The sequence below is a fragment of the Lutjanus erythropterus genome, chromosome 1, assembly GCF_056507025.1.
Source record: "Lutjanus erythropterus isolate fLutEry1 chromosome 1, fLutEry1.hap2, whole genome shotgun sequence".
NCBI lineage: Eukaryota > Metazoa > Chordata > Actinopteri > Lutjaniformes > Lutjanidae > Lutjanus > Lutjanus erythropterus.
This window is the reverse complement of record NC_139317.1, coordinates 2362839-2382737: the sequence shown is the minus strand read 5'-3', so window position 1 is coordinate 2382737 and position 19899 is coordinate 2362839. Positions and strand designations below refer to the sequence as shown.

Sequence of the window (19899 nt, the reverse complement as noted above, 5' to 3'; positions counted from 1 at the left end):
AGGAAGCATCTTTCACACTTTATTCTGTTTTCTTTATTTATATCTTTTTTGGCTTGTTAATTGATCTTCTTTTGTGGAAACTCGTCTCATTTTCAAACTTGACACAATCAAGAAGAAATGTACAGTGATCAAACATCAGGCAGAGAAGATAGAAATGTATATATACATACATACAGTCCAGAACAGATACTGTACAGCAAACTTTCTGAGGATGCACATAAATACAGAAAATCCTTTAATACATACAATACGTACTTTCATATCTCTGCTTTTGTTTTGGCAGTCCATTTTCATGGCGAACTCTGTTACTGGAGTAAAACTTGACGCATATATTTTGAAACCATCCGTCTCCCGACATCTTTAACAGGCTTGAGAGCACTTCTTCAAACAGCCAGGGTGAGAATACAGACACCTCTGGCTCTACAGTTAAAGGGAACAGGAGGGAGTGGGAGAGGTGTAGTGCTTCGGAGCTTACATGAGATGATTATATACACATTTGGGAGTTTCAGTGCATAGTTTTAACTCAGCATCACGATTATGTGCAAGGTACGAAAACCAGGCAGGCGAGAGAAGCAGCGGCTGGTGCTGATAGTTGTGGTTTTGGGTGTGAAGCAAACGGTTACGGACAGACGGGACGTTTGCATGTTTGTTCCCAGCTCAGGAAACAGGGAACAAGGTGGAGAGGAGATTTATACAGTAGGTTTAACCAAGAGCGGATATGGCTTTCTGCACCTTCTTAGGCTTTTACATTTAAGAGTTACATCAAAGTTCAAGTCCCTCCTTCTTAAAGGGACAGTTTGGACTATCTGAAGTGGGGTCAACATCGCCCCAATCTGGAGAGGCAGCAGGAGAACCGGTGTAGGAGGCTAAATAACATAATACTGTGGACAGGGTCAGCAGCAATATGTATTTTAGCCCTCTAAAAAAAAAAAATAATAATAAAGTTCAGAAGTTGAGAGTGTTTTCATCATTTTACTTTGCTGTCAGACAGACTTTTCTGACGGGAAACAGAATTATTAATGAATAATTATCATTATTCATTGTAAAAAAAGAAAGAAAATCAAAAAGGTTTAAGTGTACACTATATTTAGAATATAATAATATAATTTTCACCATTTTTCCTTTATGCCAGACAGAAAGGAAAGCCAGGAAAGCACCTTGACATAAAGCAAATATTTTTCTCTCTTGCTCAACCAAACTCCTTTGGTGAAATCAGTAATTTTACCTCACACAACAAAAGAGTTCCTGGTCTACTTCCACTGATCGGTTAGTTTGTTTGTGTTACTGTGTGACTTCGGTGGTTTAAAAGGTTAGTTTGGATTCACTGAAGTCACACAGTAACACAAACAAACTAACAGTTCAAGCAGCGGCAGACCAGCAACTCCTGTGTTGTTCTGCAAGGTAAAATTAATGATTTTTCTCACAGAGTTTGGTTGGTTTGGAGAGAGTGCTGTCGTTTCCTGTCAGAAAAGGCTGTCAGACATCAAGGCAGAAGGGTAAAAATATGCAAAATATTGTGTGCATTGAAATGGATATAGATTTTTTAAGGTGTCTAAAATCAGGCTGTCACAATACACTGGTACTGATGATAACTACGATATTTAAAAGTTGAAATACTGATACCACGTTAAAACACATGATATCGACTCCATAATCAAGCACAATTCATTCGCCAAAAAAGAGGAAGAAAATCACAATAAAACAAGGTAAAGATGAAACTGACCCATTCTCGAAGATACTGCAATAATATTGCTATATATAAAATTTAATATCCTGACAGTATTAGTCTATGATACATTTTGTTGCTGACTCTGTCCACAGCAGCACATTGTTTAGCTTCTTACACAGGTTCTCCTGCTGCTTCTCCAGACTGTGAGCATGTCGACCTCCATCTACTGCAGGTAACACACTGACTGTGGAGAAATACCTCAGACAACCACACTTCAAATAATCTGAACTATCCCTTTAAACTCCATCAACTTGAGGATTTGTGTCAAAAATCAAGTCTCCTTTCTATTTTTCGACAAACTGTAGGCAACGTGCCTAAATAATTAAGGATCCCACCTGCTTCTTTTCAGAAACGACAGTGAGGACATACAGGGAGAATCATGCTTTAAGGCTCGATTTACATTAGAAAAATTAAAGAAATTAGTGATTTAAATGAAACTCACTGTGTTCAGTGTTATGAAATAAACAACAGATAAATAAAAATGACATCACATCTTGTAGAGGATTCCTTCTGAAATCCCTGCTGTTGTTGGCGTCCATCTATGTGATGTCACAGACTGAGCAGCGAACGTCAACATGAAAATCTTTACTGTTAGGCAACATTAACAGGTGAGGACAGGTGTGCGAGCCTCTCCAGCTCCAGTTTTAGTTTTTTTTCATGCTTTAAATACAGACAGAACATAAAACGCTGTGACCTTGCTACAGGGCACCAGTGAGGCACATGAGGACGAGCACGTGGATTGTGAGCAAGTAGGCCAGGAAGAAATATCGAGAGCGGGCGCGGCTCGTCAGCAGCCTGGAGAAGTAGAGGCTCCGCCCTCTGAGCCACCGTCGGCACACCACCATGCCGCCTTTCACCTGGAGGGACAAAGAGCACACTGTCAGGGAAACAGCCTCCAACCATGGGAACAAAACTTACTGAATGAACATCGTGCTGTACTGAACAAGACCTGAAACCAGTAATGAAGACTCGTTCAGAAAATGTTTTCTGAGGTCATAAAAAAAGGGAGAAGAAGGATCGTTTTCTCATAGATTTCTGTACGACTGGACTTCTTTATGCAACCAGAGGAGTGGCCTCTATGTACATGCTGCTTTATTTCAAAGTCAGACTTTATTTACACAGACAGTGGTGACAATAATTAGATAAGTACAGGCTAAATGAACAAACAAAGAAAATGAATGAAGGTGTTTGTGCTCTGCTGCGTACCTTTCGTGTTATCAGAGGCTGGTTTGGGTTGAGACTGAGCGCTTCCCACTCCTCCTCTGTTTCCATCTCGATGCTGAAGTCTCTCGGACTGTCTCTGGACAGACTGGAAGCAGCGCTGCAAAACAACAGAACAGGCTAATCTTTGCAAGCATTCTTTTTAATTTAGTCTTAGTCTTGTGTCAAATGTCCTTGTTAGTTTTTCATCTGATACTCAGGTGCTCCCATTCAAGAATAGAAATATATATAAGCATAGAGAATTATAAGAATAGAAAATAAGAAATATGTAAAAATATATACTTTCTACTACAATATATAAAAGAGATAATATAAAAATAATAAATATAAACAATAAGTGTGTGAAGGTGCATTTGCAGCAACAGCAACATAACAACATAAAACTGCAATATAAAGAAAATATAAGATGAATAGAAATACTAAAATGGATGTAAGAATTATGTACAATAAAGTGTACATTAAGTTATGATCATATATAACAGGTTAATAACAGTTATGTATACATTGCACAGTGAATTATTGTACAGCGTTACTGTATGAACAGTTTAAGAATAAACAGAGAATAAATAAGAGGTTATAGCTGCAGTTATATATATTTACATATCTGTTTTTCCCCTTCAGTTTTAGTCAAATTCTGGGCGTTTTAGCCTTATTTTAGTCACAAAAAAAACAAAACTATTTTAGTCTCAATGTAGTTATGAAACATGAAATGAAATGTGTTTTTATAAAAATATTTTAGTGTCTGACTCGTCTTAATTTTGCTCATAGATTAGTCTCTTTCAACTTAGACCATTTCACAAAAACTGTAAACCAAATAAAATGACACCTTACCCCCAGGCTGATCACGTTGTGTTGCCATGGTAACAATCAGTGCCACCAACTGATCAGTAGGACCCAACAACAAAAACTGCTGACATTATTATCTTCAGCACCATTTCTTTAAGCTTTTCCTGCGGTCCTCGTGAAGTTTTTGGATTTTCCTCTCTTTGCTTCTTGTAACATATTTTTAGATCTTCTTTGAACATCTTTGATGCTCCTCTTTACGGTGGGATTAACACTGTTTACTGTGGCTGCATTTTTTTTTCAATATCAAATTTTTTCCCCCTTTTTTTGTTACACTCCTTGCTAAACTTTCCAAGTACAATCTTTGTGCAATTTTCTAATTTTGACAGAAGTCTTATTTTACCCAGAGTTAACTGTGCCTTAGTCCCACTTAAGATAGTGAAGAACTAAACTGCTTTTGTGCAGCAAATTTTATCAACTATTTTATGGCCACGTTGTTTCTCTTCCCATAAAGTAATGCACATTTCATTGTAACAAAAGTGTTACCTTGTTTCTTTCTTCCTAAATGGAAAATAAAAACAGATTTTGCTTAAGTTTTAATGTTTTTTAACTACTTTTCACTCCAGTGCTGTCTTGTTGTTGTCTTTTGTTGTTGTCTCATTTCAAACATGGAGAAAAAGGTTGTTAATGGACAAATTTAGTCTCAGTGTTTGTGAACGAACACAAGTGTTAAACATAGACAGAGACGGACGAGTTACTGAACTGTGTCTCACCTCTTTGCTCTGTCCTCAGCAAGACGCAGAGCCTCCTCAGCTGTCTCTCTCCTGGCTCTCTCATCTGCCAGACTCTGTTCCACCTCAAGAAGCCTGTAAACAAACAAACAAACAAACAAACAAATACATCATTAATATGTCATCAATACAACTATCTATACCAGATGTTTCCCATCCTTTTTTCTTCGACCCCCCGTCTTGTATCTCAGGAAAACTGAGAGTTGTGAGTCTATTATTTTTAATTGACATAGAAATGAATCTTTTTAAATAGTTTTATACTCAGACTTTTGTATAAATTGCAGGATTCACAAAAGTTCTGGAAATCACTGAAAACACTTGAATTTAATGTTTTCAAGGTTTGGAAAGTGCTTGAAGTTTGAATAAAGAACTTGAAATTGTAATCACATTACTTTATTTAACCAATTAAACATATATGAATTGGTAATTAATCAATAGTTTAGAAACACCATTACCTGCGCCTCATTTGACATTATTTTGTTGGAGTCATTCATTGGTCATCAGTTTAGTTGATAATAACACAACAACATCTGATTTACTGTGAAGAAGAGGTGAAACAGTCATTCTGTATATTTTATGTCTCTTACCAGCTGTGATGTGCTGGAAAAGCTTGAAAATGAAACTTGAAAATGCTTTAAAAGCACTTAAATTTGACATCGGGAAAAAGTGTAAGAACCCTGAAATTGTAATTTTAGTTGACATGTGCAAATCTGATTTTGAGGACAAAGTCTCGGGGACCCCCTGTGATTTCTGGCGCCCACCTTAGGGTGGCTCGGACCCCAAGTTGTGAACCAATGATTTATACCAATAAACATCTGTGAGAAAAAGAAGATCTCGTCTCGTCACCTTTCTCTGAGCTGACTGGCTTCAGCAGTCATGGAGTCGTTGCTCCTCTCCTGAGGGGCTCCAGGTGCCACCTCAGCACATACTGCCCCCTGGTGGTGAAAACACAACATTACATGTGTAGAAAGAGATGACTTTTCTTGTTCTAAGCTTACTTTTATAGCATTCTTTTATTTTATATTATTGCACATGATAATAGAGATGGAATAAAGTCTCTGAAGTGATTAAATCATATATGTCAGTCATGTTCAAGAGATACAGAGTTCAGAGGCAGCTGTATACACACATCAATTCAAATACATGACTGGACGGATTTACCTGAGTCTGGCCTTGGACTTGTCCCTCCAGCCAGTGGCAGCGGTTCTGCGTGTCCCTCAGGGTTTGGGACACGGCCCTCAGCTGAGCTGCAACAGCACCTTTCTCCTCCACCACCTGCTGCATCTGAACAGACGGTATGCAAGCAGACATGGTGATGTGGGATCCATTTATTTTCTTATCCTCAACACATGCTTTCATCGTACTTTTTAGAGAACATATCTTTTGTAGAAAAAAAAGAGCTCACCTACATCTGACACAAAAAACTTAGACAAGAATTTATCTTGGGTCGACACAGCCAATGTTTTAGCCACACACACTGATGCAGTGTGTTTCAGTGATGTACACAGGCTCAGTTGCATCATACCTTAATGTTGAGTTGCTGGAAGTACTGGTCTCGTTGTTGGATCTCATACATGCAGCGCTGCAGATCTCTGTGGAGCTGGATCCTCTCTGCCTCCAGCCGACTCACCACCTCGTCCATTCTCGGACTCTGACCTGCCAAGACAGACGTCTCCTTCTGTGTGGAAGGAAAAAAAGATGAAAGATGGAACAAAACCTTTAAAGGTTCTGGTTGAAAAGAATTTAACATTGACTGCTATTAGATTTTCTTCACATTTGGTAAAAAAATGTAACAACTAAAATGTTTCCTTACTATACCACTAAAACCATGCAACACTAAAATCACCTAAATTTGAATAAGTATTTTTTTTACAAGTATTACAACATGTACACAGATAGTACAAAACTGCAAAATACAACTATGATACAGATCACAAAGTTTTAGTATAACTTACCTTTACTGGCAGCATTTCCTTCCTGTCTGTGTCAGACCTACAAAAAACAAAAACCTTTAGTATCAAGCAGAGATCACTGAACTCTTGTTTGGTCTTTGCCACGTACGAAATCCACAGTTGTTTCCATGCCAACAAGGAGACGATAAACTGACGACAGGAATGCAGCAGGTGCTAAAGTTTTGGAAAATAAAAAACCTTGTTCTTGTTGCCAAGGTAGGTGCCACCTTGTCTTGTTTATGTTGCATAACAAAAGATTTGGGCCAAGACATTTTAGGAAAGGCCACACTTAGTTCTCAAAATCAAAGAAAACTTGCAACTCCACTTGGACTCGAACCTTTTGACTTGAAAATACTTGATACCTTCCTTCAAGCTCAAAGATTAAAAAGTCTGTTACATAAAAAGAGTGAATCCATGAATCAATTCATGTCATTAACACTATTCATTCTCAACACATCAGCTGCCCAGATTCACTTTGTCTGAATCAGTCTGACAGCATCCAATCAAGTTGCAGGAGAGAACCATAAAGAACTAACGATACATTACTGAGCTCCAGTTGGAAAAATGCCTACAAAAACTATGAAACGGTCAACAAAACATGAATTACAGTATGCAAAACGTCCGGGTTGAACATTACAGACAAGGATGCAACAACTTTCAATTCTGTTCGGCCTTTTAAGTTGTGCAAAGAACGGTCGAGGCTCTGTTGTTAAAATGACATAAAATTTGTCGAAGAGCACATTATGACTTCTTTAGGACTTGAAACTCAAACTTTAGGACTTGGGACTTTTCAGTCTTGATTTTGGACTTGTCCGGGGACTTGCTTGTGACTTGAAAAACAATGACTTGGTCCCACTTCAGCTGTAAACACTATACATGCATTGTTACATGTATAACCAACAAGATAAATGGTAGTGAAGTATGTCCGACAACAGACATACACAAGTTTAATTTTTCTTTACTTATCGTCAGTCTGCTTTCACCTCTGATCTGCTGTTTCTTCCTGGTGGCTGCTGATTTCTTTTTCAGGTGGTGCTCCGTAAGTTTGCATCTTTACTGCTTGCTGTTGTTCATCCATCACTTGCCTCGCCTCCTGAAATAAAATCAAAACATAGAAGAAGAAAGGTGTCAATCATAAATGCAATCAATCATAATCAGCTCATAATCAATCAATCAAATCAATCACAAAGACAAAAGAGTTAATCTAAAAAATAACAGAGAATTTCACAGACATCAGAACAAATACATCCCAACAGAAAAAAATGCCACCAGGCCTTTAACACCCAGGTGTCAGAAGCCAACAAAGCTATTTGCACCTGGGGTAGAACAGCCAATGTGGTTATTTACATCCTGATGGCAAAAATAACCAAGAATCTTTTCCTAAGGCTAATCAAGTAGTTTTTTTTTTTGCATAGAGCTGACCAAATTGCGACTGAAAACTGAAATGTTTCAAACAGGACGTCTCCTGAGTGAAATTCCTGGGTCTGACCCATACATCCACCACAACCTCGTCCCAACATGAACTTTGTTGCTCTTTATAGCTCAACTAGGGGACCAGGTGTAAATAACCAAATAGCTGATGTGTCATTAATCTCACTCAGGTGCAAATAGACACAACCAAAAACCACCATGCAAGTCAAAAAGTCAAAGCAATGATGCAAATGAAAAAAACCAAACCAACTTGACCCTGCATGCTGTCCACAACATGAAACACAGCAGAGAGATGAAGTGCAAGCAACAGCCAAACTCAAATCACAGCTGATGACTTGACTTACCGGCCCGTCTGTCTCATTCTGGAGGGCACTGACGCCACTTCCTTTTGAATTTTCCACACTCATGGAGGTGACAGTCTCTGGGCTTGACCCTTGCCTGGACTCCACCACTCTTTTGGCCCCGCTCAACTCATCCATCAACCTGTCACGATCATTTTGGAGGCTGGCCATGGACCTGGAGAATGCTGACAGCTGCCTGCTGTATGTGTTATTTTCCAGGACGACCTGCTTAAGTTCCTTCTCCTTCTCTGCCAAAGCCTTCGACAGCTCATCCAACAACTTATTCAGCTCTGTATCCACGTCTTTGCTCTCTAAAGCTCTTAATTTATGAACAAGGACATCCCTCTCTTTGGCAAACATCGCCAAGTCAGAAGTGGCGTCCTGCAGACTGCGCTCAACCTTGTTAAAGGCCATCTGAGTCTCTCGGAGTTCTTCATCATATCTGTTTCTCAGGGTCTTAAAGTCTTCGATGAGCTGGTCTCGGTCATTCTGCAAAGCGGCCATGGCTTTGCACAGGGACTCATTTTGGGCCCTTATGTCTTTGCTTTGTGCTCTGGCCTCTATTAACTGCTGCTCCAACTCCAGTTGTTCTTTTGCGAACTCTGCCACCCTTTGATCGGCCGTCTCACGCTCGTTTCTCATCAACTCCACCTCACGCTCGAAGGTGTCCAGCTCACTGTTGTATTTGTCCTCAGCTTCAGCCAGTTTTTTGTCCGTTTCGTTTTCCAGCAGCCGCATTTTTTCCTTAAGCTCATCAGTTAGGGCTTTCTGAGACAGATTTTTTTGCTGGAGGTCGTTACATTCAGCTGCTTTGGCTGCCACAGCTTCTTGCAAATCAGAAATCACTTTGCCTTCATTGGTGGCGGTTCTCTCTTTCTTTAGAGTTAATATATCAGCTTCCTGTGTTGACAACTGAGCTTTAAGTTTAGAAATCTCTGCTTTTAAAGTATTGCTCGCCTCTTCTTCCTTCTGGAGTTCTAACCGAGACTCTCTGTGTTGCTTTTCAGCTGCAGCCTTTTGGTTTTCAAGGTTTTTGATCACGTCCTGCTGCTTCTTCAGCAGCACCTTCAACTGGTTGTCCTTCAGGGATAAAACTTGATTCAAATCTTCTCTGTACCGAACCAGCTGTGCCCTGAGCATAGCGTTCTCAGAATTGAGATCATCCATTTGATGTAATAATTTTCTTATTTCATGTTTAAGGCCTTTGGTGGCACCACCTTCACCGTCAGCAGAGCCATCTTTACCTGTTAACCCTAACTGACTCTTTGCTTCAAGTATTCTGTATTCTGACATCAGTCGTTCCCGTTCACTCTGTAAAGACACCATCGAGTTCTTGAATGACTCCATCTTAGCGGCCATCTGCTCCTTCTCCTGTGTAGACCTGTTCACTTTAATTTGCAGACTTTTGACCCTGGCCTCGAGCGCTCTCAGCTCTTTGTCAGCCTTTTCTCGTTGGTAGCGTGAGGACGTTAACCTGTCCTCATACACTGCTACCTGGCTGCGATAATTAGCCTGGAGTTGTTCCAGATATCCTGACATCTGTCCGTCTCTGCAGGACAATAAGGAGGAGATCTCAGCATCTTTGCCCTGGAGGAGAGTTTTCAGTTGCACAGAAATTCCCTCCTGCTTCTCAAAGTCAGCCTGAAGTTTGTCATTTTGAGACTGTAAAAACAGCAGCTGAGCATCAGAGTCTGCATTTATCTTCTCTATTTGCTGGAGATTTAGCTGAATTTGGGAAATCACATCTTCTTTGTCAGCAAGCTGCCGGTTCAGTGCATTTTTATCTTGTTCTATCCTTTCAACGTGAGCACTGAGTTCCTTTACCTGCACAGTCGTAAGCTCCACAGTCTCACTGAGCTCAGCATTACTTGCGCTCATGACAAACAGCTGTCTTTGCTGTGCAGCTGCAGCAACAGAGTACTCATTGAGTGTCCTCTCCAGTCTTGACTTGGTCACTCGTAGTTCATTTACCTCTTTATCTTTCAGTCTCATGTCTTCGAGGAATCTTTTGATCACGAATCCCTGTTCGAGGAGCTGGTTATCCTTCTCATGTAACGTCTTCTGGTACAAACTATTCCAAAGTTTGGTAGCATCGGCACCTTGAGGAGTGACAGACAGAGCAGACAACTTGGCTTCATTAGTCTCAGCTGCTCTTTTTAGAGTATTCATCTGAAGCTCTTGGTGGTCCAGTTGCTGTGTCAGTTCATTTACTTTTTGACTTTCTTTATCTTTTAAGGCCTTAAGGTCATCAATCTGTTGCTGTAACACAAACTGATTCTCCATATAAGAATTAAACTGTTTCTCATCCATATTTTGTGGTGATTTGGTTTTCTCAGTGACCTGTTCCTCAGACTTTTTAATTTCCAGAGCCAGCTTGTCTCTTTCAGACTCAACATTCAAAATCTTTTCTGTGGCCTGCTGGAGGAGATTCTTGTGTGTAGTCAGCTCAGCCTCAACTTGGTTACTTCTCTCCTCTAGAGCTGATATTTTCTCAGAGCTTTTCTTTAGCTCTTTCTCAGAGTGTTCTCGGGCTGACTGCGAGGTCTTCAAAGAGCTCTCTAGGTCTAAAATTAGTTCTTGGTATTTAATACAGTTTTGCTGCAGTTGATTTATCTCCTGATGCTTTTCCTTGAGGAGCTCTTGCAGTTCTTTCTTCACGTTCTTGGAGCCCTCGTTGCCTCTCTGAACTGTCTTGAGTTTCTCCTCAAACTCTCGGACTAATTTGAGCTGCTCCTCTTCTTTTTCTTGACGAACCTGATTACTCATCTCCTTACTGGCTGCCAGCTGGGAGGACAGCTGTGTGTTTTGGGTTTGGAGAGCAGTGACAGATTCAGTCAATTCATCAATCCTTTCAGAATTTTTGAGGATCACCGTCTCCAAATATTCATTTTCATTTTTCACTTTGTCTGAAATCTCTTGAACATTTTCAAGCTCCTCCTGCAGAAGAGACTTATCGTCCTCCAAGATTCTGACCTTCTCGTTCAGGCTAATAGTCTCTTGGCTGTGTCTGTTAATAATGTCTTTGAGCTCTTTAATGACATCATCTTTCTTTCCTAACTGCGATTCATGATCGTTCTGAATCTTCTCAATTCTTTCAGAAAGATTTTGCTTCTCCTTTTGTAACAAGTTGTTGATTTCCAATTGTGCACCCAGTTCTGTTTTCTGGGCCTCAATCTGGGCAGTCAGCGAGTTATTCAAACTGAGTGCTTCATCAAGTTTAAGCTGCATGTTGTTTGTGTATGTATTTGATTCCAAGTGCTTCTTTTCCAATGAAGAGCTAGATTCTTCAAGCTTCTCGGCCAGCTGGCTATTTTCAGCCTGCAATTGAGTAAACTTCTCTCTAAGATCCTCTGATGACTCTTTAAGTTTGTGAATCTCATCCTCTAATTGTTGATTTTTATCAGTCAGCTTACACATCGCCATTCTGTGGTTTTCTTCAAGCTCAGACAGCTCTTTTCTATTTTTAAGATTCTCCTCCTCCAGTTCTTCAATCTTCTGCCGTTTCTCTTTGGAAAATTTGTGCATCTTCTCTTTAATTCTTTCATTCTCTTCCTCCATCTCTTTAGCTTGCTTCTCAAGCATCTCCATCTCAGACTCATGCTTGTGAATTTTTCTGAGGGCTTCCTGCCTGTCTCTTTTGGCCCCCTCCAAAAGCTGCCTCATCTTATCCATTTCACTGCTAACGTTTTCATAAGCTTGTAAAAGAGATTCATACTCTTGTTTCAGCTCAGCGTGCTTTGACTTCCACTTTGACAGCTCATCTGTTTGAGAGTCCTTTAGAGATTCAAGCTGGCAGGAAAAGGCTTGTTTCTGCTGGGTGATGCTTTCAATGGTTAGTTTCAAGCTGTCACAGGCTGCTGATAGGCTGCGATTATCATTGAGGAGACCATCAACTTCGGTGTTGAGCTTGTCCTTCTCCTTGTTTAGAGATGATACAGAGCTTTCCAGGTGCGTATTTTGTTGTTTCAACTTCAGCACTGATGACTCCAGAGAAAAGTACTCCGCTTCTTTAGCTTCATGTTTGGTCGACAGCTTTTCGACGTCTTCCTTGAGTGTTGCATTTTCCTTCAACAGTTCTTTCCTGGAAACTAAGGCAGCTTGAAGTTTCCTGGTTAGGAGAGCAATTTTGCTTTGGTTGTCCTGATCGTTCACTTTCGTGCCATCTTCTCGAGATTTCTGAAGCTCATCGGCCTCAGTTCTCATCTTTTCTATGGCAGTTTCATGCGTTTTAATTTGCTGCTGTAATTGCAGTTCGAGTGCTGCAATTAGTTCTTCCTTTTCTGAAATCTGAGCCTGAGAAACTAACAACGCATCATCTCTCTCCTTCAGTTTCACGTCAAAGTCTTCAGCATGTTTGCAAGACAAACACACTCCGTCTTTGTTACCATCTACTTTTTCAGACTCGTTCAGTTGCTTATTCAGCACGGTTACCTCATCTCTGAGTTCATCGATTAATCTGAAAGCATTTTCCTTTTCTTGCTTTAACAAATCCAAATTCCTTTGTTTTTCAGCACACAGCAGTTTTGCTTTTTCAAGCTCCTCAGTCAAAACATCTTTGTGATCGCTGAGCTGCTGCTGTGTTTCTGATAATGTCTTTTGGATGTCTGACACTTCCAAGGATTTCTGTGAAACTAAACCAACTGTTGTCTCAAGTTCCACTTTCATCTGATTGCTTTGCTCCAAAAGAGCCTTGTTTTCTTCTATCAGATGTTGATATTTTTCTTCATTTGCCTGCATGCGTTCTTTCAGTGCAGACTCAGAGATGTTAAGCTGAGTCTCCAACGCAATTTTTTCATTAATCAACACTTGCTTCTCCTGTTGGGTCTTTAGTTCAGTGACATTAATTGTTTCCTCATACTTCTCAATTTCTTCTTTTTTCTCTTTTACTTCTGCAAGAGCTTTCTCTAAGTCATTCTCCACCATGGAAAGTTTTGATTTTAAAGCTTCTGCTTTTTGCTCCATGACTATGAGAGCCTCATCTTTACTCACTATCTCAACAGACATGCTCTCAAATTTGGATTGAAAATTTTCTACCTCTGTTTGCAAGTTTGATAAAGAATGGCAGTGACTCTCCTTCTCAGCCAGAGACATCTTCAAGTCTTGTAGAGTTTTATCCCTCTCCTCAACAAGCTGTCTTAAGGTATCCAGTTCATCTAGATTAGACAAAGAGGTTTTACGGAGGTCCTCCAGTTCCTTGACCTTCTCGTCAAAGTTTAGCTGGACAGCATTTAGCTCATTTGTCTGCTGACAGCGTTGTTCCAACAGAGCCTTATAGTCATCTTTCAGTTCAGCCAGTTCTTGAGTTAATTTCTTTTCATTTTCTTGAGCTTTCTTCATTGTCTCTTTACGTGCCAGCAAGGCAGCCTGGGCCTTTTTCTGCAGCGTCGCCTTTTCAAGCTTCATCTGCGCAAGCTCATTTTCTACATCCACTGCAGTAGCAGTGGAAGAAGATTTGTCCTGTAACTCATCTTTACATGTCTTGATTTCAATTTGAAGCTCATCTAATTTCTGTATCAAGCTGTTTCTCTCCTGCTCAAATGCTGTTTGCTTCGCAGCACCACTGGACTGCAGCTGCTCGATAAGGGAGCTTTTCTCAGTCAGTGTTTGCAAAGTTTCTGACAAACTCAATTCCTTCTCACTTAATGTGGCTTGCAAAATTTCTTTTTCTGACTGTAATTGTTCCACAAGTCTTTCACTTTCTGTTTTGTGCTCAAGAATCTCTCCTTCTTTCTCAAGAATTTTCTTTTCAAGAAGAGCAACTTTCTCTTTATATGTCTGTGCAGCAGCTTGAGCTTCATTTGTTACTTCCTGTAACTGATCTTGTAAAAGGGACACCTCAGTTTTATTGTTCACAGTCTCTTCTTTTTCTTTTTCATATTGTTCAATTTTTTTCATCAGATCCTTTCTTAGAATGAGAGCAGCTTGAAGCTTCTTCTTTGTTGCATCTTTTTCTTTGGATACCTTGGCTAGTTCACTCTTTATTGCATCCTTTTCTTTAATCAGCTCAAGCCTCTCTGAATTCTTGGTCTCAATTTCAGTTTTAGAGTGTGAAATATGTTCCTCTAACTGCTGAGAAACCTCTTCGAGCCTCTTCACGGAGGTCTTGTGTTCTTGCTCCATGCTTTCTAGCTGTGCGATTAGTGATGTTTTTTCCTCACCGAGTTTCATTCTCTCATTTGAGGCAGATTCCATTACTTGTGCGATGGATGCATCTTTATCCCTCAACTGCTGACTAAGTCCAGCAAGCAATTCCTTCTGCTGACTAATCTGAATGCTCATACAGTTGATTTGTTCGTCTTTTGCTTGTGATTCGCTGTGCAAAGAAGCCTGTTTGACAGCAGCTTCTTTCACTTTCTTTAATTCAGTGTCGAGCTGAACGTGTAGATGCTCTATCATCTCTTGCAAAAGAGTGACTTGTTGCCCTTTCTCATCATTACTCCGCTCTCCTTCATGAAGTGTTTTCTGTGTTCTTTGTAACTGTGTGACAGTTTTATCCAACTCCTTTTTCAAAGCATCTACCTCAGACTCATAACTTTCTTGTAATCGCTTTACCATGTCCTGTAAAGAGGCTTTTTCTTTACATAAAGCAGCTGATTTCTCAGAAGCAGTTGGTGGTGAGACAGAGGGATCTTTATCAGAATCATTTTTTCTTTGTAAAAGATTTTGTAACTCGTGTTCTGCAAGTTTTAGGGCCTGTTGCAAATGATTGTTTTCATGGTCCTTTTCCTGGACAGATTCTAACACCTTCTCTAGTTGAATCCTGGATGCTGATGCCTCCAATTCTTTTGCACTCAGCTGATCAGAGCCCTGTCTAATCGCAGCAGAAGCCTCCGCTAGTTTCTCCTGCAAACTGTCCAAGTCTTGCTTCAAAGCATTAACTTTAACATCTTTAGATTTCATTTCATTTTCAACACTTGTCAGCTGTTCTGCAAGAAGATTCTTATCCTGTTTTTCTCTATCCAGAACTAAAAGCCACTCTTTCTCAGAGTCCTGCAGAATCTGCTCTATCTTTTGAACGTTTTCATTTAATCGAGAAAGTTCTTCATCTTTGGCACTAACCTTTGCTTGAAGGCTCTCCTTCTCGGACATCATTTTCTCCATTATTTCGTTCATGCTGCTGGACTGCTGCTCCATCTGAACCTGCAGCTCCCCCTGCGATGCCCATATCTGATGGTGACTCCTTTCCAGCTCTTCCTTCTCTGCAAGAACTTTTCTAAATTCCTCTTTCAAATGTGTGTTTTCATTGCTGACAGCAGTAAGAAGCTTCTGGTGCTCTTCCTTTGACAAACTAATCTCCTCATTTAATCTCTTATTCTGCTCTTCTAGTTTCTGCATTTCTGAAACCAGCTGAGATGAGTGTTTGGCCTGGGATGTGTACTGACTGTTAATTGCATGGAGAGCCATTTCTCTTTGCTCAAGGTTTTCTGTCAGAGCGTTCATCTGTGCCACAACTTGAAGATGTTGTGATTTGAGTCTTTCTATTTCAACAGTCAGCAGGGACACGCTTGCTTGGTGAGAGGCAAAAGCTTCATCCTTTTCCTTTGAAAGACTGGAGTTCAAGTCTTCTGTTTCCTCGAGTTTGTGATGGATTGCAGATAACTCATTTCTCAGGGTTTCTATCGTGGTCTTTGCTATGTGATTTTCATTACTGGTATCATCCAATGACTTCCGAAGGTTGGACACTTCATCAGTCTTTTGGGAAAGTTGCTTTCTTACATCTTGCAGCTCCTCTAAGTTAGTTGTATATTTCTCTTGTAGGTTGTTAAAGGCACTTTGTGTTTCTTCTGCTGACTTTTTGAGGTGTTCAGACTCGGTGGACAGTGACTGAATTTGATTCTGTAGCTGTGACACCAGCTCTGTACTTTCCATGAACTGAGTTTTGAAGAGCAACGCCTCGTCTGTTCTTCTTTGAATATCCTGAAGACACCTGGATTGGTCCGAAAGAGCTGCATCTTTTTCCTCCAAGGTCTTTTTCAGATTTTCCACCTCAGATATCTGTACTTGGAGGGTGTTGCTGAGCTTTGCCACTGATTCTTCGAGGTGTGAAATCTGTTCTTTCAAGCTCTCGCACTCGGCTTCTTTGGATTGTAGATCTGAATTGAGATTTTCAACAGCAGCCGAAGACTGACTTTGATATTCAAGGCTTGCCTTTTCTTTCTTCTCCAAGGCATTTTTCAGTACAGATGACTCTGAAGTAAGACTGTCAACTTGACCTCTAAGTTTACAGACAGAATCTTCAAGCTCTGAAACTTTTGCACTTAAACTGACATTGTCGTCTGCTTTCTGTTTCAGCTGCTCCTCCTGCTCAGTGATCCGACTGTTGAGCTGCTGGATCAAAGTCTCCTGCTGTTTCAGGGAGTCGTCTTTTCCTTGCAGGGTCAAATGAAGGCTCTCCTTCTCTGAGCATGCTGTCGTGAGATGTGTGACTTCTTCGTGCGCTTTGGACAGCTCTGTCACTGTTCTCTGAAATTCAGATTTTAATTTTGTATTCTGCTCATTGAGTGCTTGCATGCTATCTTTCAAATCAATTATCTCAGCGTTCCTCTGGTCCTCCGCTTGTGTTAGCTGACCGTTCTCAGCCGTGAGTTTCTGCACGGCAGTCTTCAGGTTGCTAATTTCAGCCTCCATCTCTGCAGCATTCTCATTCATGGCACCAAGCTGACTGCTGAGTGAAATTACTGATTCATTTCGTTTATTCAGCTGTTCTTTGTGGTTTTGTAACTCATTTGTTACTTCTTTTAATGTCTGTTCTTTTTGCTCTATCTGCTGTTTTGCCTCCACGTTCTCTTGCCTGAGTGACTCTGCCTCACTCTGCATCTGTGACATGAGGGTTTTCTGTTGCGAGGCTTCGTTCTGATAAAAGCTGCATTCCTCTACTTTCTGCTGAAACACTGTGTCTTTCTCCATTAGCCCTGATTTGAGGACAGATCCCTGCTCCTGAAGCATGGATACAGTTTCCTCAAGTTGCAGCAGTTGGTTCTGCTGAGCTTCAAACTGTGAACTCTGTTCCGACACAGTTTGTTCTTTCTCACTCAAGGTCATGCTGAGTTGACTAATTTGCGTTTTAAAGCCATCAACTTGCTCTCGTAGACTCTTAAGTTGTTCTTCTCTTTCTGCTAATATTTTTGACAGATTAGCACATTCACTTGTTTTCTCAACCAAAACTTCAGAGTTTGACAGTTCACTTTCCTTCAGGACCTTTTTTAAGTTCTCTGCTGCAACAGCAAGCATCTCCTTTTCCTTCAACAGGCCATCAATTATTTTCTGATTCTCTGAGATTTGAATTTCAAGCCCAGACTTTTGTTCTTGGAGTGAACTCCTCTCTGTGGTTAGTTCAGAAACTGATTTGATATTCTGTGCTAACTCCTCTTGTAGTCTCTGATTGTCCTCTGTTAGGCTGCTAATCTTTGCACTAAAACTGGAGTTCTGCTCAAGAGTTGCTTTAAGCTGTCCATCAAGATCAGATAGAACCTGAATTCGCTGAGCAAGCTCCTTTTCTCTGGATTCACAAGCAGCTCGAAGTTGGTGGTTTTCTTCAGTCACTGCCTGGATGTAGCTGTTTAAGTTTGCCAGCTCTGTCTGCCTCACCTCTGCTTCAGAAACAAGCTTTCTGGCATTTTCTTCCATGACCCTGATTTGATCATTCAGAGACTTAACCGTCTTGTTTGTATCATTCAGTTTGTCCTTGTATTTTTGACACTGTTGTTTCACTTTCTTCAACATTTCTTCTCTCTCTTCAATTTGTTGGCGAAGTTGTGACTGTTCTTTGTTAAGTGTTTCAGCTTCTGCTTGAAGCTTGGATACAATATTTTTCTGCTGCATAACTTCATCCTGCAAACTGTGGTTTACTGTGTCTTTTTCCATTAACCCAGACTTTAGACTGCACTCCTGTTCTCGAAGCAGTGATAATGTTTCCTGAAGTTGTGTTTGCTGGTTTTGTTGGGCCTCTGCTTGTGCTCGAAGATCACTGACAGTCTGCTCTTCTTCTACCATGTTGTGCTGCAGCTGGTCTACCTTTGATGTCAAGCTTTGCAATTGTTCCTGCAGTTGTGTCACCTTCTCCTCCTTTTCCCTGAGTAACTGATTGAGTTTATTACATTCATTTGTCTTTTCCAGCAGAATCTCAGAGTTTGAGTGTGTGCTTTGCTCAAGAACTCTATTTAACTCATTAATTTGAAGAGTCAGTTCCTCTTTATCTTTTTGTAGCCCTTCAATTATTGTGTTATTTTGTGAAAATTGTGTTTCCAGCATGGATATTTTGGCTTGAAACGATTCCTTTTCAGCTGTAACCTCTGAAATAGTTTTTACACTTTCAGTTACTTCCAGTTCAAGTCTCTCTTTCTCTTGTGTAAGGCAATGTACTTGATTCTCAAGACTGCTGTTAAGTTCCAGAGCAGATGCAACTTTTTCACTGAGTTGATTTGCATTCTGTTTCTGCAGCTCGAGCTCCTTAGTCAGCCCTGCAAGTTTTTCTTGTAGCTGATTTTTCTCACTCTTTATGCCTTTTAATAGATTCTTGAGTTTGGAGATATTTTCAGATTTGCTTTGAAGTTCTTTGTTCAACTTCTCACTCTCAGCGTTGAATTTCTGCCTCTCGTCCTCAGCCTGTTTATCAGTTGCCTTAAGCTGGTCTTCCAGAGACGCTATGGTTTCCAGTTTCTCTTGAATCTCCTTTTTGATGTGTTCCTCACGCTGTACTTGTTCCTCCAGTTGTTTGGATAACGTCTGCATTTCATTATTGTATTTCTCCACTTGTGCCAGAAGTTTGTTCTGCTCCTCCTTGAAAGACTTGAGTTCTTTTACATACGTCTGTTCCTTATCATTTAGCTGTTGCTGTAGTTGCTCATTGCTGGTATTTTTGTCCTTGAGCTGCATAGCGAGTCCCTCTGACTCCTGGAGCTTCTGGGTGGATGAAGTCAGCTGTTCCTTAAGTGACGTGATGTGAGATTCACATTCGGAAAGATGATTACGATGGCTCACTATCTGTTTCTGGATCTCCCCTCGAAGGTCCTGAATAGTTCTCTTGTCCTCTTCAGTCTGCTTGATTAGAACTTCCAGCTCAGCCACTTTAGATTCTCTTTCCTCTTTGACCTTCACCAGCTCCGTCTCAGTATCCTTGAGGTTCCCGACCAGCTCCGTGATCTTGCTATCCAGGGCTTTCTGATCTGAATTCTGTGACTCCCTGATAATCATGGCCTCCCGCTCTGCCTTACTCAGCGCATTTTCTACATGAACCAGGTTCTCTTCTTTGAGTTTGAGCTCCTGCTTCAGCACCGTGACCTGTTCTGCATATTCCGCCATGTTTCCAGACAGGGTTGCTATCTCCTTGTCCTTTTCCGACAGGACATCTTTAAGACTGTCGATTTCCCGCTCACAGCTTTGAAGGTCGTGAATGAGTTGGGCTCGTTCTTCCAGGTAAGCTGTATTTAGTTTGTCCAGCTCCTCGTTTGTCTGATCAAGATCAGTTTGTAAAGTTTCGATGGTGACTTCCTGCTTTTGTGTCTGAAAATGAGGAGATAAAAACAATAATTAAGCATCGAGTGAAACTGGAGAATTTTTATTACATTATAACATTTTCATTATGGTAGTGTCAAGGAGAATTAAATGATTAACTGCACTCAATGTTCACAGTGTAGGGGTCTTTATGGATC

The 19899-nt window shown here is 40.6% G+C and overlaps 1 protein-coding gene across 5 annotated transcripts in view; it reads right to left on the bottom strand.

The window, feature by feature from the left end:
* Positions 1-2086: 2086 nt before the first annotated feature.
* The window catches only part of LOC146332464 (uncharacterized), a 46694-nt gene continuing 28881 nt past the window's right edge, over positions 2087-19899 (bottom strand). For 4 of the 5 annotated variants that reach the window (XM_084717208.1, XM_084716873.1, XM_084717037.1 and 1 more), the window contains 9 exons: positions 8252-19750; positions 7460-7569; positions 6480-6516; positions 6050-6202; positions 5686-5808; positions 5371-5459; positions 4507-4599; positions 2936-3050; positions 2087-2586 (listed from right to left, as the gene is read on the bottom strand). In XM_084717208.1, the coding sequence (XP_084573334.1) occupies positions 2428-2586; positions 2936-3050; positions 4507-4599; positions 5371-5459; positions 5686-5808; positions 6050-6202; positions 6480-6516; positions 7460-7569; positions 8252-19750 (12378 nt within the window). In that variant the 3' untranslated portion in view covers positions 2087-2427. The remainder of the gene's footprint in view (positions 2587-2935; positions 3051-4506; positions 4600-5370; positions 5460-5685; positions 5809-6049; positions 6203-6479; positions 6517-7459; positions 7570-8251; positions 19751-19899) is intronic. The other variant, XM_084717118.1, reaches the window with a different exon arrangement.